This window comes from Candoia aspera, chromosome 11, assembly GCF_035149785.1.
Source record: "Candoia aspera isolate rCanAsp1 chromosome 11, rCanAsp1.hap2, whole genome shotgun sequence".
In the NCBI taxonomy this organism is placed as follows: Eukaryota; Metazoa; Chordata; class Lepidosauria; order Squamata; family Boidae; genus Candoia; species Candoia aspera.
In genome coordinates, this window is record NC_086163.1 from 944,835 (window position 1) to 958,366 (window position 13,532).

Below are 13,532 nucleotides of genomic sequence, written 5' to 3' on the forward strand. Positions count from 1 at the left end.
CCGGTGTTCCCCCAATGAGCCAGCCTTGGCTTATTAAGTCATGCTTTATTGAAATCACACCATTGCACAACTAATGCCTATCACAGCACGTGTGAGGCACACCACTGCCAGAGCCGACTCACCGTAACACACCTACCTCTAAAACGGCCGCAGGGAACAGATCTGGCTGCTGCGCTTGGCGAGCAGCGGAGGAGGGCGAGGGAAAGGCCGGGCCATTGGGCGAATGGCTGAAGGAAGCAGCCCCCGGCTCCGGTGGGGATGCCAAGTGGGGAAGGCGAGATGGCCGCCGCCTCCCGTCGTTCTGGGTGCAGGGGGCCTGGGACAAGGGGCTCAAGGCAGGGGCTCTGAGCTCCCACCTGTCTTGGAAGAAGACAGGCCAAGCTCACGCACCATGCGAAGCCGCCGTTTCTTTTAACCCGGTTTGTGCAGCTATAGGTAGCCTGGCCAATCAACCTTGGCCTACCAAGCTAGTGTCTGCGTGGGGGAGGGGGGCCTCGCGCGCCGGGCGACCCCAGCCTCTTAAGCCGTTTCGGGGGCTGGAGCCCGCGGGGCAGCCGCGCTCTCAGGACCCGGAGCCCAACGGGCCGCGCGCCAAGCCTCCCCGGCTTCAGCCTCCGCCACCGGGTGGTCCATCCCGGGCGGGGCGACCTGGCGGGAAGCGCCCTGCGCCAACTTAGCTGGACCTGCTGGGCCGCCACCGCCCTCGCCCTGCGCCTGGTGCAAGATCGCGGCTTCACTCGCTGCGCCAGGCTGGACGGGGAGCTCCCGCGACCGGAGGGCTGGGCAGCGCCCGGGTCTCTGCTGGGCCCGGGGCTTGCTGCGCGAGGAGACAGGGAGCGGGGCGGCGAGGCGTCCCTTCCCTTCCCGCGGCCGGTATCGGCGCGGCGCGGGAGGACCGCGCAGGCAGAGCACTGGTATCCCTGGCTCGCGACGCTCCCGCCCCGGGCAGAGGCCCCTGGTGGTCCCGCCACGCCCCGCCGCGGAGCCAGAGCAGCCCGGCGGGCGGCCGCTCAGCCCGGCCTCCGCCCGCTGACTCCCGATGCAGGAAGCGGAAGACCCCCGCCCGGCCGCCCTCTCCTTCATCCGGGCACGCGCCGCGCCCTTCCTCGGCGGACGGCAGCTCCTCGCCGCCGCCTAGCCCTCGGATGGTTGGTGCGGCGGCGGCGGCGGCTCACCGGTAAGCGGGGCGCGCAGGGGAGGGGAGGGGAGGGGAGGACCGGACTGGGCCGGACCGGACTGGACGGCGTGCTCCTTTCGCCGGAGGGCTGCCGCCGGCCCGGAGAGGCGGAGCTGCGCCGCGCGACTTGCCTTCCTCGGGGCGCCGCCACTCCGCTCCCGACCGAGCTCCCGCAGCCCGGCACGGCAGCTGCAGCCGCGCAGGAGGGCCAGGTACGGCTCCGGAGGCGGCGCTGGCACGCTGCGGCTGGGGGCTGCGGGGAAGGGCGGCAGGCGCCGTCGGCTCTCGCTCCTCCCGGGGCGGACCGGCCCGCTGCGGCCGTTCGGGACAGGCCAGGAGGAGGCGAGCTGCCGCGGCCCTTCGGGAAGGCCGCTGCGAAGGGCTGGGCCGGGCCGGGCCGAAGTGGGTACCGCGGGCGTCGAGGCTGAGCTGCTCCGCCGTCCCTCCGCGCCCGAGGTCTGCGTTGGACCGCCGGGGTCCGGGTCGCTGCCCGGCGGCGTTTGGTAAGGGAGGCCCCCGCCGGGATCCTGAGCGCTCTGAGCGGACGGCGCCCCTTCCCGCAGCCGCGCGCGCGTGGCCCGGCCTCGGACGGCACCCCGGCCGGTTTCACCAATGGCGCTGTGACCCCGGGAGAGGCCGGGCGGCTGGCTGGCTGGGCGCTGGCCCAAGCAGTGGGGCGGATTGCCGGCCCTGCTTTCCGCTCAACGCCGCCGATCTGGAGCCGCCCTGCTGGTCCGGGGGCAGCTGGGCAGCTGGCTGGGTTGCTTCGCTGCTTTTCTCCTTTGGAAGTGTGTGGGAATGGCTAAACAAGGAGGCCCCTTCAGGGAGAAGGAGGCTGCCACAAGATGATGCCACGTAGGGCTGGCAGGAGCAGTTGCCCAAGGTGGGGGAATAATAGTGATGTGTCAAGGAATGGGGCTGAAATCAATCTGGTGTCCCAGAGAAAAAGAGGAAAGGAAAAGGATGCCATAAGGGGCGGATAGTATTGAAAAATTGTGGAGCTGCAGGTGTAGATGGTGCACCTGGAGAAGGGTTAAGCCATGCCTGTGGCTGGCTGGTGGAGTAGCTGTGCAACTTGTTCAGCTCCTGTGTGAAGGCTGTACCTATGCCACTGAGACAGCTGTAGTTGTGTCATTGCACAAATGGAAGTTAGCAAGAGAGGATGCATTTAATTGTTTAAGTGTCAGTGCAGAGGTATTTGGCAGAATTCTGACTGAAAGAGCCCCGAGAGGTGACAATCAACATTTGGGAAGCACAGACCAGCCTCCTGCCAGGCAGGGGGTGTGCAGACCAAACTGTTGTTTTTCAGCAGGTCATTGTGTAATGTATAAATGTGAGTTGGTTGGTCACAAAATATGATAGCAGAATTTGGATCTGAAAATTTATGTTTCAAAGTCTAAAGTATTTGACAAGGAAAATGGAACGAATGACTCACCAGAAATGGAGAAAAACTAGAGATGAATTTGTGTGCCTTGGCAGAATGTGAAGATGGGAGAATGGGTAGAGAAATTTTAAAATGTGCAAATACTAGTAGGACAGTAGGGGATAGAATGGTCTGTGGCACGGAATGAAGGTTAGTTAAGAGAAGCGAGGATGGCTGTTTTTCTGCCCTTTATTACCTGCATGTAAGGGTTGGATACATTTCAAGAGACATAAATGTGGGATCGGGGAGCAGTGTAGGATGTGGCAGAAGGAAGGATCATTTGCAAGCGCAGACGGAGGTAGAGAGGAAGAGTGGAGGAGGAGAGTCCAGTAGTGGTAGAGAGGAAGTCTGGGGTGGACTTCCTTTTTCTCTTCTCTTCTCTTCTCTTGACTTGGGAGGAAGGGTTGCTGGGGAAGGACTTCTGCTCCAGACCCTGGAGATCCCACGCAAGATGGACTTCTGCATCAGCAGAGGAACTGAGGGGTCTGCCGAGCCGGAGAGGCCCAGAAGCATCTTTTGGCAATGCTGTCCTGAGTTCTGGGGTTCAGTGACCACGATCGGACCAGGGCAAAGGGGGCAAAAAGGTGGTCCAGTCAGGTTCCTAGGAAGCCCCCACCAGGCCCCCTCCCTTCCTATGCAGAGGGAACACGGAGCTTGACCGAGGTGATAGCTCTGGCCGGCAGACTTCCCCTGTCCTTAGGGAGCTGCATTCACGCGTTATGCTAAGACATGGTTTTTTTAAGCTTGTGATTTGAATAAGCCACAACACCTTTTTCGCACAACACACTAAACCATAAACTACAGTTTGCATGCCCGTTGGCTAACCCAAAGCCAACCACCCTGCGTTAAATTTTATTGTGATAACCAGCTTTGCAGAACAAAGTTCTGGAGTGGTTTTTGGTTTCACCCCTGCAGTTAGCTGTGGTTCACAGCATGGATGTCCGTGGCAGGGAGAGGCGACCAGATGTGCATCATGTCCTAATGGCATAAACCCCGTGCCTCGCACACTTTCTGACCTCAGGAGTCACTTGTTGAGATGGGAGGCTATAGAAAATTAATCAATTAATTAAATCCAGGTATGAAAAGCTGAGGTTTGCATTGTGCGCTGCCTCTTTTCACCGGCGGCAGCAAATGCTCCTTGCGTCCGCCCCGAGCCCCGTGTGTGCAGGGGAGGTGGTGTGGCTGAAGTCTGTGCACATTCTCCTTATTTTAAACCTGGGAATTAATTGAGATGTGAAAGGATAAAGACTGCTCACGGTGTGTGAATGCAAGTCAAAATTAACAGGTAAATAGTTTAATTTTATAAAATGTTAACATAAATAGTGCCTAAGTTTAACCTGTCAGCTACTTTTTAGACATTTTTATATGGCCTCACCCTGTTTTAATTTGCAATATTGTCAGGTACTTAGCAATCTGGAGTAAACTGGAAAATGCAATCCTGGTAACAAAAAGCTCGTCTGATTTCTCTTCTGCAAAACGTTTTGTGACAGAGTTGCATTTTTTGGGCTTACTGCCCTGCAAGGACATTCATTTCTGTCCTTGCTGGAGAAAAGAAGTTCCTGCTCCTCCATGGCCAGCGTGGAACCGCCAGCCGGTAACTGAGAAGTTCCCGGGGTGGGGAAGGAGGCCCTTTCCCTTCCTTCCAGCACCTGAGGGATTCAGCTGGGCTGTGAGCTTCGACCAATCTGGAGGGGCCTGACGGGAGGATCCTGCATTCTCTGGTGGAGTAACCCACCAACACCCCCGTCGCGCCCCCCCCCCCCATGACTTTTCCCTCCTCTGCCAGCCTGGGTGGAATTTCTTGTTGCTCGGGGCAACCAGCCGAATAGAAAGCTGGGCCTAATGTGGTTGTCTCTGATACTTTGTTCAGCAAAGACTGATGGAAAGAATTCTTTGATTTCCCTTTGGATTATGCGCTATCTTTCCCACTTGCTTTTGAAGGTGCTACTATTTCTGTGTCTGATTTCTGAACAATTGTGTTTTTAAAGAAACGTGTGTTGTCTTGTATGGCTTTAGCTACTTTATCAACCTGGTACTTCTTCTTGTTCACTATTGCACCTTTCTAACCCTCAGAACAGCTGATGGGTGTGATCCCTCCCCGAGAGACTCAGTCCTTGCAGCTCAGTCCTGTTCTGTGGATCCAGAGAAGCCCACACGTGGGCAGCAGTCACGGGGAGGGGTGGGGGGCTTCATGCTTTACATTCAGCGCTGAAGCAGGGAGAAAAGGGGAGCCTTCCAACTTCTCCGTACAGTCAGCCTGTTGCCTTTGCCCATCAGCATCGGCTTCTTAAAAGGTGATTTGGGCAGGGATGGATGAGGCTGACCCTTCCAGCCTTTGGGTCCAAACCCATCTTGTCCTGGGACTGAGCCTTACCTCTTTGGTTTGTTTTTTTTAATTCTGATTTTCTAACGTACAGAACCAGAAAAGGCTAGTGTATTGCTCAATCTCAGTTGGCTTGTAAGCCACAGAAATACTATGACCATCAGTTCTTTAGACCTTTATGTTACTGTGGGATTTTTTTTTTTTGCCCTGTACTGCATAGCTGGTGCTTTTCTGCTCTTCTGCTTAAATGGTCACATTTGTGGCTTGTGCCAGCAACCAAACGCTCTCAAGGTTGCAGGCAGTCCAGAGACACCAAACGAAGGTAGCACTCTCCACCTCACCAAGCCAGGCAGGAGCAGGCAAGGGACTGCCCCCAGCGTAGCGGAAGGGCGGATGGCTAGGAAGGCCCCAGGGGAGCCAGTGCCTTGCAGCCGGCCCAGGTGGGAGAGCCGTTGGCCCCACCAGGCACAGCCCTGAAGTGCTGATAGGGAGGTGTGGCCTGCTGGAGCTTCAAGCATCCTCCTGGCCAACTTGGCTCTAGTGCCTGCAAGATCTGGGAGGATTTCCGGTTCAGTAAAGCTTCCTCACTCCATGGTGAAGAGCGTGTTCTGAAGCTTTGCTCCAGGCATTGCAACTGCTGAAGTTTCTGGGACAGAGAAGGGAGTTAGCACTTTGCCATTTTGATTCCTAGGCAAGATGAGTCCGGCACTAGCAACAAGGGGGATTTCTTTTGGTTGGGTGCAGTTGAGCAGGCAGTGGGTTCTGTCCAGCAAGTTCTCTAAAAACTGTGATGGACTTCCGTAACACTGCTGGTTCGCAGGAAGGAGGAGAGCAAGATAAGGGAAAACACAGTCCAGAGATGGAATGTGGGAAGACTAAGAGGTTAAATTAAATTCTTAAATTCTTTTCTGTTCTTGGGCTGGGCCTGACAAGAACCGAACTGAACTGAACTGGATAGGTGTAATAGGGCTATGAAGAGGTTACTCAAACTGGTAGCAAATTTGGTTTATGCAATACACATATGCATCAAGATATTCAAAAAAATGTGATCACATTTTGCAGTCTCAAATACAGAACGTATTCACCTCATTAGGATAAACCATAAACCCACCCAACCTGGTCTAGCAGAGAGGAAATGCTTCAGGTGCCCATCCCAGGGGATTGGGATGGGCACCTGATGCACCTGAAGCATCCCCATCCCAGGGGATGGGGACTCAGAGACCCCCTTCCCAGGAGCAGCACTCCCTCAGAACTCCAGTGGATCCCCTTCCTCAGAACTGTCCGAAAGGTGGCTGAGACAGTTTTGTTTCAGAGGACATTGCAGTCATAAGATCTCCCAAGGGTAGTGATTATTTTTTATTGCTTTATTAATTGTTATTGTGTTTTATGGATGTTTTTATATACTGCAAACTGCCTAGAAGTACAGATGACCGGATTGTCTTGGTAAGGGGTACAGTTACTCCCAGGCTTGGGGGGTCTGGGAGACCTTCATCCAGTTTGATTGGCTCAAGGGGGATGCTTTGGGGTCCCCCACTGTGTGAGATTAGGGGGGCCTGGAAGCAAGCCTTCTCTGCAGCAGGTCTGACCCCCAACATTTGTAGAGTCCCCCTACCCCCACCATTTTGGAGGCCAACCCATTTGGAGCACAGAGTCGTGGCATCTGCTATTCTTTCCCTGAAAGGTGGGAACAGTCCCTTTGTTCTGCTGTTTGAGGGACACAGTTTACTGGTCTTTTATCATTTGTTTTGGTGGGCAATACATTTTAGTAAACAAAAACAAATAAAATGGTCACGTAAGAAAAAGAGAGAGGCACTCATTAACTACGTATGCCTGACGTTACTTCATGGGAGGGACACTTGATGCCCTCCAGATGTCTGGGACCATGGCTCTGTTCTGCCCAAGGGAGAAAACCAAGGAGTAGAGCCTGGCAAATTGAAGTTAGGCTTCAAACAGCTTGTACTGGGAGGAATATCAGGTTTGAAAGGGATTGTTTAGGCCATTAAGTCACAAAGTATTAAAACTAATTGAAATGAAAAAGTTTCCTCAACAGATGACTTTGCAGACTCTCCCTGAACACTCCCAGTGAAGAGGAGGCCACTACTCGCTAGGGCAGGGGTCGGCAAACTGTGTCCTGTGGGCCAAATCTGGCACATAGCCTGCTTTTGTACAGCCCGTGAGCTAAGAATGGATCGGCAGGTGGGAGCAGATCACCAGGCCCCAGCCTCAGCCAAGCTCTCAGGGCAGGGCAGGGGTGGGGTAGTACCATCAGCCTTTTTTTTTTTATAAGAACTTTATTAGAATTTCAAAGTACAGTTAAAATACAAAGAACAGAAAAGCTAGAGTACAGAATTGAAAGAAAAAAGAAAAAATTAAAAAGTGCAGAAATAGCCAGAAAAAATAGGAGGGAGGTGACCAACACAGATATAAATGCATATTATATTAAATTAATCTCTTTTAATTAAACCTTAACTAACATTATTTCTATGAAGCAGTAACAATTTAATCATCAAAACCCAAAATCAAAACTTTTTTTTTTTGTTACAAGCAAATAATCCAGAAGTGGTTTCCATGTAGAAACAAATCCAATCACGGTATTTTCTCTTCTCAATGCTGTCAGTTTTGCCATCTGCGCCAACTCCATTAACTTCACCATCCAGCCTTCCATTGCGGGAATTTGTGCATCTTTCCATCTTCGTGAATACAAAAGTCTTGCTGCTGTTATCATATATAAAAGCAAAGTTCCATATTTTTGTTGAAGTTGTTGATCCATCAAGCCAAAAAGGAACAGTTCTGGTTTTATTTGTGTATTCACTTTAAGAATCTTTTGAATTGTAATACATACTTGAATTGTAATACATACAGACATTTGATACCCTATCTATCTATCTATCTATCTATCTATCTATCTATCTATCTATCTATTTTCTATCCTGCCTTTATTATTTTTGACAACATCAGGTGTTAAATACTAACGATATATCATTTTATAAAAATTTTCATTCAAATTATAATTCAAGGTAAATCCCGAGCCTTTTCCCATTGCTCAAGCATGATATTATATTCAAAATTCTTTGCCCCTTTAATCATACAGTCTTTGACATATTCATTTTCCAGATTCATTTGCAATAACATTTTATATATCTTAGCAATAATATGCATCCACTTCAAACTGAGTTGTTTCATTAAGAAAATTGTAAGTCTTTTTGTCTAAATTGAATCGTTCTGTCAATTGCACAGATGTAAACCCACGGCAAGTAGGACCTTCCAGTTCCGGTTGTTCCCTTGTTTTAAGTTTAGGTTCACCTTCTTCAAAATTCAGCAGATCTTTGTATCTCAACCAAATCGGTTTCCTGACTCTCTCTCTTCTGCAGAAGGCTTCCTGGGGTGACAGCCACAAAGGTAGATTTGGAGACAACCCAAAAACGTTTTTTTATCTTTAGGCCCTTTAGCTTGTCTGATGTCTCTATTCAGCACTTCTGGCACTAAAATAAAAAGCAAAGGAGACCGGGGACATCCCTGTCTTGCTCCTTTCTGTATATCACAAGGTTTAGTTAAGTCATCATTAACAATAATATGTGCCTTTTGAGGTATGTAAATTGACTTAATTCCTTGAATAAAAATTTTTCCAAAGTCCATACCTTCCAAACCTTTACACATGAAGGACCAGTTCAAATTGTCAAAGTCTTTTTCTGCATCTAAAAAAAAAGGGGGGGCGCTTGCTTCTCACTGTGATGCTGTAAATATTCTGTAGTGTCCAATACGATTCTCACATTGTCTGTGAATTGCCTTTTGGGTAGAAACCCACATGGATCCTCGTGTATAAATTCCTGCAAAATCTTTTTCAATCTATCAGCCAATATTGAAGCAAATATTTTATGGTGGTTATTCAATAATGAAATCGGTCTATAATTCTTAACTAAAGTAGAATCTTGGCCTCCTTTTGGTAAAACTGCAGTATCGGCCTCTTTCCAAGAGGCTGGCATTGCAGAGCCCTGCAAAATAGAATTCACCAATCTTTGAAAAGGTGGAAGAAGCTGCTCTTCAAAACATCTCTCATATAAAGTTGGCAAGCCATCTGGACCTGGTACTTTCCCCACTTTAGATTTTTTTATGGCCTCTACTATTTCAAAAGTAGTTACAGGACTATTCCTTAATGGTTTCTGTGACTGTGAGTTTTGGTAATTTTTGCTTTTGCAAGTATTCATCCATCTTTCCCAAGGAGACTTCTTGCCTTTTGTGGCCAGCACCACCAGCCTATCGGCGGCCTCCTTGCTGGCGGGCGAGCGCCCTCCAATGGCTGCTGCAGTCCTTGCCCTGCAGGCCTGCAGAAAAGGTTTGCCCGCAGCTCCCCGCTGAAGGGATCGGGCTCCATGGTGGAAGAGCTCCTCCTGGGGACAGTTTCCTCCCCTTGAGCCTCCAGCGGTCCATTACACCACATCCCGCCCCCTCTGGACGACAGAGAACCGGCCTTCTGGATGCACATGCAAAGCCCTTTCCCGCTTTCGCTGGCTTCTTGCACCAATGGGGGCACTGGCCGTCCTCACTCGAGAAGACCCACAGTTCTCCTGTCGGTCCGGCTGAAGAGGAGAGTGGCTACTCAGAGCACGTCCATCGAGACGGGGAAGGGCCTGGCCACCCAGCACCCCAGGCATCCGTCGGAGGGGGAAAGTCGGGGTAGGTGCGAACAGTCCCCAGGCCTCCAAAGGGCAGTCCTGCAGCAGAGGGATGGACGTTCTCCGTTGCCCCAGAGGGCAGGGCCAGAATCTGTGGGGCAAAGTGCAGGGAAGGAGTCTGCCGATGAGAGCTGTCCCTCGGTGGATCTCTGTGTGGTGCGTAGAGCTGAACTGACCGAATAAAGTTCGTAAAGGCCATAGAGTGGGGTGAAGACTGGCTGTAGTGGAGCAGGCCCAGATGCTGGCCATGGGTGGGGGCTGCCACATTGCCCCTTGCAAGTCTCCATTCCACGGCACGCCTGTTGGAATCCCCGGATGGAGCGTGGCCTTCGCTCTTGGCTTCCGCACAGCTGGACTGGAAGAAAAGCCCGTTTGTGCCTTTCTTCTGCAGGCAGTTAATTAAACAGATGCTGGCCGAGAGGCTGCAGCCCTATTAATTGGATGAATCGGCCTGTTTGACATGCAGGAAAGTTCTGAGAAATGTCACCCTCACAAGACACCCAAAACATGACCTGGTGGAGGAAAACCCGAAGCCTCCACAGAATTGTTCTTTAATTCATTAAATATTTTCTGCTAGCTCTGCCCACTCTTTCTCCTCGACTTTCAGTTGTGCTGAGGGATATTCTGCGTTGGGGTGGGTAAGTTTCACCCACGCTTGTCCGGATGAATTGGAAGGCTGTGCAGCCCCCTTAGAAAGGCCATTTCCAGCCCTTCACATGTAGAGGAAGACTTGGAAGTGATTTGCCCTCCTTCCTCTAGAGCATCTGGCAGGCATCTGATCTCTCTCAATGTGCTCTCAAAGTCCTACGGCTTTGCTATCGGAAGCGCTGGTGAAAAAGAAGCCCCAATCCCATTGGCTGCACTACTCTGCAGCTGGAGGTTGCACATGATTCCAGCAGAACAGATTTCTGCCGCCCATTAAATAATGCTTCCAGATCATAAAATCACAAGATGCAAGGGCTGGAAGATCCCATGGGGATTATCTTGTCCAGAGCAGGAACCCACTGCTATGGCACTCCAGACTGCCAGTGCAGGAAAGCCATAGGTATGTGGCAGAGCGCATGCTCTGAATGAAAGAAAAACCTGGGTTGAACATGCACGGAGGCAGTGATAGGCAACCGGCAGCCCTCAGCCTTTTCTATAGATCTCAGAACTTCCCAACATCTGTCTTCTGAAATTTGGCAGCACAATTTCCTTCCTTTTCTCTTCTTTTTGAAATAAGCGATTCCAGTGTTATATGTCTGGCATGTTTAACATGCTCCAAAACCACCAAACTGAAAGAAAGACCTGAAAATGGAGGCAACCCCCCCCCCATGCCTTTGGTTGCCTCACTTCATTAGCTCTGTGTCACTGTGGCCCAAATGATTCTGCTCTTGGCACTGGTGGCCTGTGGCTGTTGAGTGCCAGAGGAGGCCTGCCTGGTTCTGAGAGGGTGGTGGTCTGGAGGTTCGCTCCCAGCCCCCAAGTGGGACAAGCAGAGAAGCAGGGGAAGGGCGCTGTGTCTCTCTTCTTGGGGAGCTTCCCCTGCTGAGCCTGCAGCCGTGGGCTGCTCCAAATTGGCTGGTGGAGGAAGAGAGGTCCGAAATGGAGAGAAGGGCAGGTTCCTGGACAGTGGGCTGCTGGGTGGTTCTATGGCACCCTATGCTCACTAGAACTCATTATTGTACATACAACACATGAGCTTTTACTCTGCTTGCGTTTCACTTGCTTTAAAGGTCAAAAGGTGCGTTTTGCTGTTCATTCTTGCTCAAGCAATGCCATTTATAAGCGCCTTGCTTTTTGCCTGCAGTGTGGAAATCCAGAGAACTTTTCCGTGACATCCTTCCTGCCTCTTCCCAATACTCTTCCTCTCTCAACCTTTCTATTCAACTTGGCAATAAATCTCAACTCTAGAAACTCCCCCACCCACCAACAAATCAGTAACAGCTTCACAGATTCAACCCTGGATAAGTTGCTCCATTGCAGACAGAAAGTATCTAGTGCAGAAGAGACGATGCAATATAGGCTTAAATTTTAGGCTTTTCTCTTCTCTGCTTTTGGGACAGTGAGTTTTGGGCCACCTTTTTCTTGCCTTGAGAGTCTGAGACATCTGCTCCAGGTTGACATAATAGTTCTGTCTGGCCTTAGAATCATTTCCCATCTCACCAGCTTCAGCTTTTGCACCATCCAAGAAAGGGGTAGGTGGGGGGCCACGACATACCCCATATTCTGCTTGAGCCCCATAAATGTGGTATTTGCAGCTCTGGCCCTGGCTGCATCTTATTCAACAGACCAAAGGAGCAAGATGCTGGAGGGCTGTAGCAAAATATTACCCCCCTATAGTGGCTGTTTGGACTGAAGGATGCCTGCTTCAAGTCCTCATTTGCTGCCGGAGGCTCCTAGGAAGTTCTACCTTAGCCAGTCCCTCCCTCTTGGTCAATGTGATACCCTCCCCTTGGGAGAAACTATGGGCATGAGGAAGGGCTTGGCCACCAGAAAAATCTGAGTAAACTGGAACCAGGATTCCTTGAAGGGCAAACACAAACATCTGGCTGCTTTGCTGGAGGGGGGCGGAACTACCTGGAGCCTTTGTGTTGCTCTCATGCAGATGGTACTTTACTGGAGGAATCTGTCATTTTGGGGAATGATTCAGTTTTTGGAATTCCAACATATTGCATGCATTTCTACTGCAGAGGCTGGTTCAGTTAAGAAAGTCTGTCCTTGTGGGCCTTTGCTGGAGCCCCGCAAACTGCAGCATTGACCGTGACGTGTTCCGATCTGTTTATTCTGAAAATAAAAGGCGCTTTTCCTTTGAAGTATTAGAGCATCACATCTCTCTGTGCAAGGCCTAAGGTCAGGCTGGCACTGCCCTTTGTTTGCTACCAACGGGAAAAGAACAGATGCCCGTGGGCTGCCAAAGGCAGGGCCCCTCATGGATGGCCCAAGGGGTGGCTTCCTTGGGGGGCCAGATGCAGTCGGCTTTTCCTGCTGGAAGGCATTGCTCCCCTCGCGCACTCTGGAGCACTGGCTGGTGTCGATTTGACTTGACTGCTGCCTGTCTGTTTTACTGTGTAATCACAACCCTTCCTCCTCCTCCCCTCTCTCTCCCCTCCCAGTTTTAGGCCTTGGTGCAGTTTGCAGCAAGACTCTCTAAGCTGTTGCCAGAAGTATATTGAAAAGTTGAGCCACGGAGGAGGAGCGCGAGCAGGTGCCACACTGCAGCTCCATGTCTGGCAGACGCCATGCTAGCGAAGATGCTGCAGCCCTGAGTGGGAGTTACCCTTGCCACCCTGGGGCGGGCGCTGCCGGCCAAAGGTGCAGGGGGAGCAGAGCCACAGCCCGCCTGGGCGGCCCTGGACCACAGTGCTGCTGCAGATGTGCTGCCCCCTCTTCAGCCACGGGAAGCGGAGGGCCTCCTCGGGGGCAAGGCACAACCATGGGGAGTGGCAGCGGTTCGCCGAGTCCTGGCAGAGGGCTTCGAGAAGGTGGCTTCGTAACTCCACGGGTGGCATTGCTCTGATACAGGCCAAGCGGCTGCTCTCCCTTCCTCTGTGTAGGACGCAGCGTCCCAAAGCTAGGAAGAAGAGGCAGAGAGGCCCCTGAGCCTCCCCTGGGTCAACGCAGTCCTGCCCTCCAAAGAGAGAAGGGTCACGTTTTCTTTGGACAGAGACATTCTCGGGACACGTTTTTAAAACCTCAGACGGAAGGGAGGCCCTGTGAGCGCTGCGGCAGGCGGGTTTTCTTCGGCAGGCAAAGGCCTCAAACAGTCCCAAACGGTGAAGGACCTTGTTCTGTGTGCTGTTATGTAGGAGGACCCAGAGGAGTCCTCTCTGGTGCTTCCTGGCTCGTTTGCCCCGGCACGGGCCCTCCCGTGCTGTGGAACTTGCATGACCTTCGTCTCAGAAGCAGTCAGAGAACCGGCGGAGCGTCTTGCAGAGCCGACTCCTGGCAGCTCCG

The 13,532-nt window shown here is 51.8% G+C and overlaps 1 protein-coding gene across 1 annotated transcript; it reads left to right on the plus strand.

The window, feature by feature from the left end:
- Window positions 1-223: 223 nt before the first annotated feature.
- LOC134504057 (sterile alpha motif domain-containing protein 1-like) lies at window positions 224-13,486 on the plus strand. Its single transcript, XM_063313070.1, has 3 exons — window positions 224-252; window positions 725-1,177; window positions 12,692-13,486. Exons 1-3 carry the CDS (start codon window positions 224-226, stop codon window positions 12,822-12,824), a joined length of 615 nt encoding a protein of 204 aa, XP_063169140.1. The 3' UTR covers window positions 12,825-13,486.
- Window positions 13,487-13,532: the final 46 nt, after the last annotated feature.

Bases quoted from the DNA above. Each gene is read 5' to 3' on its own strand.
- LOC134504057 (XM_063313070.1), top strand. From the start codon at position 224: ATGGCTGAAGGAAGCAGCCCCCGGCTCCG. The intron at 253-724 runs GTGGGGATGCCA...GCCTGGTGCAAG, and splicing joins GGAAGCAGCCCCCGGCTCCG to ATCGCGGCTTCACTCGCTGC. The intron at 1,178-12,691 runs GTAAGCGGGGCG...CTCCCCTCCCAG, and splicing joins GCGGCGGCGGCGGCTCACCG to TTTTAGGCCTTGGTGCAGTT.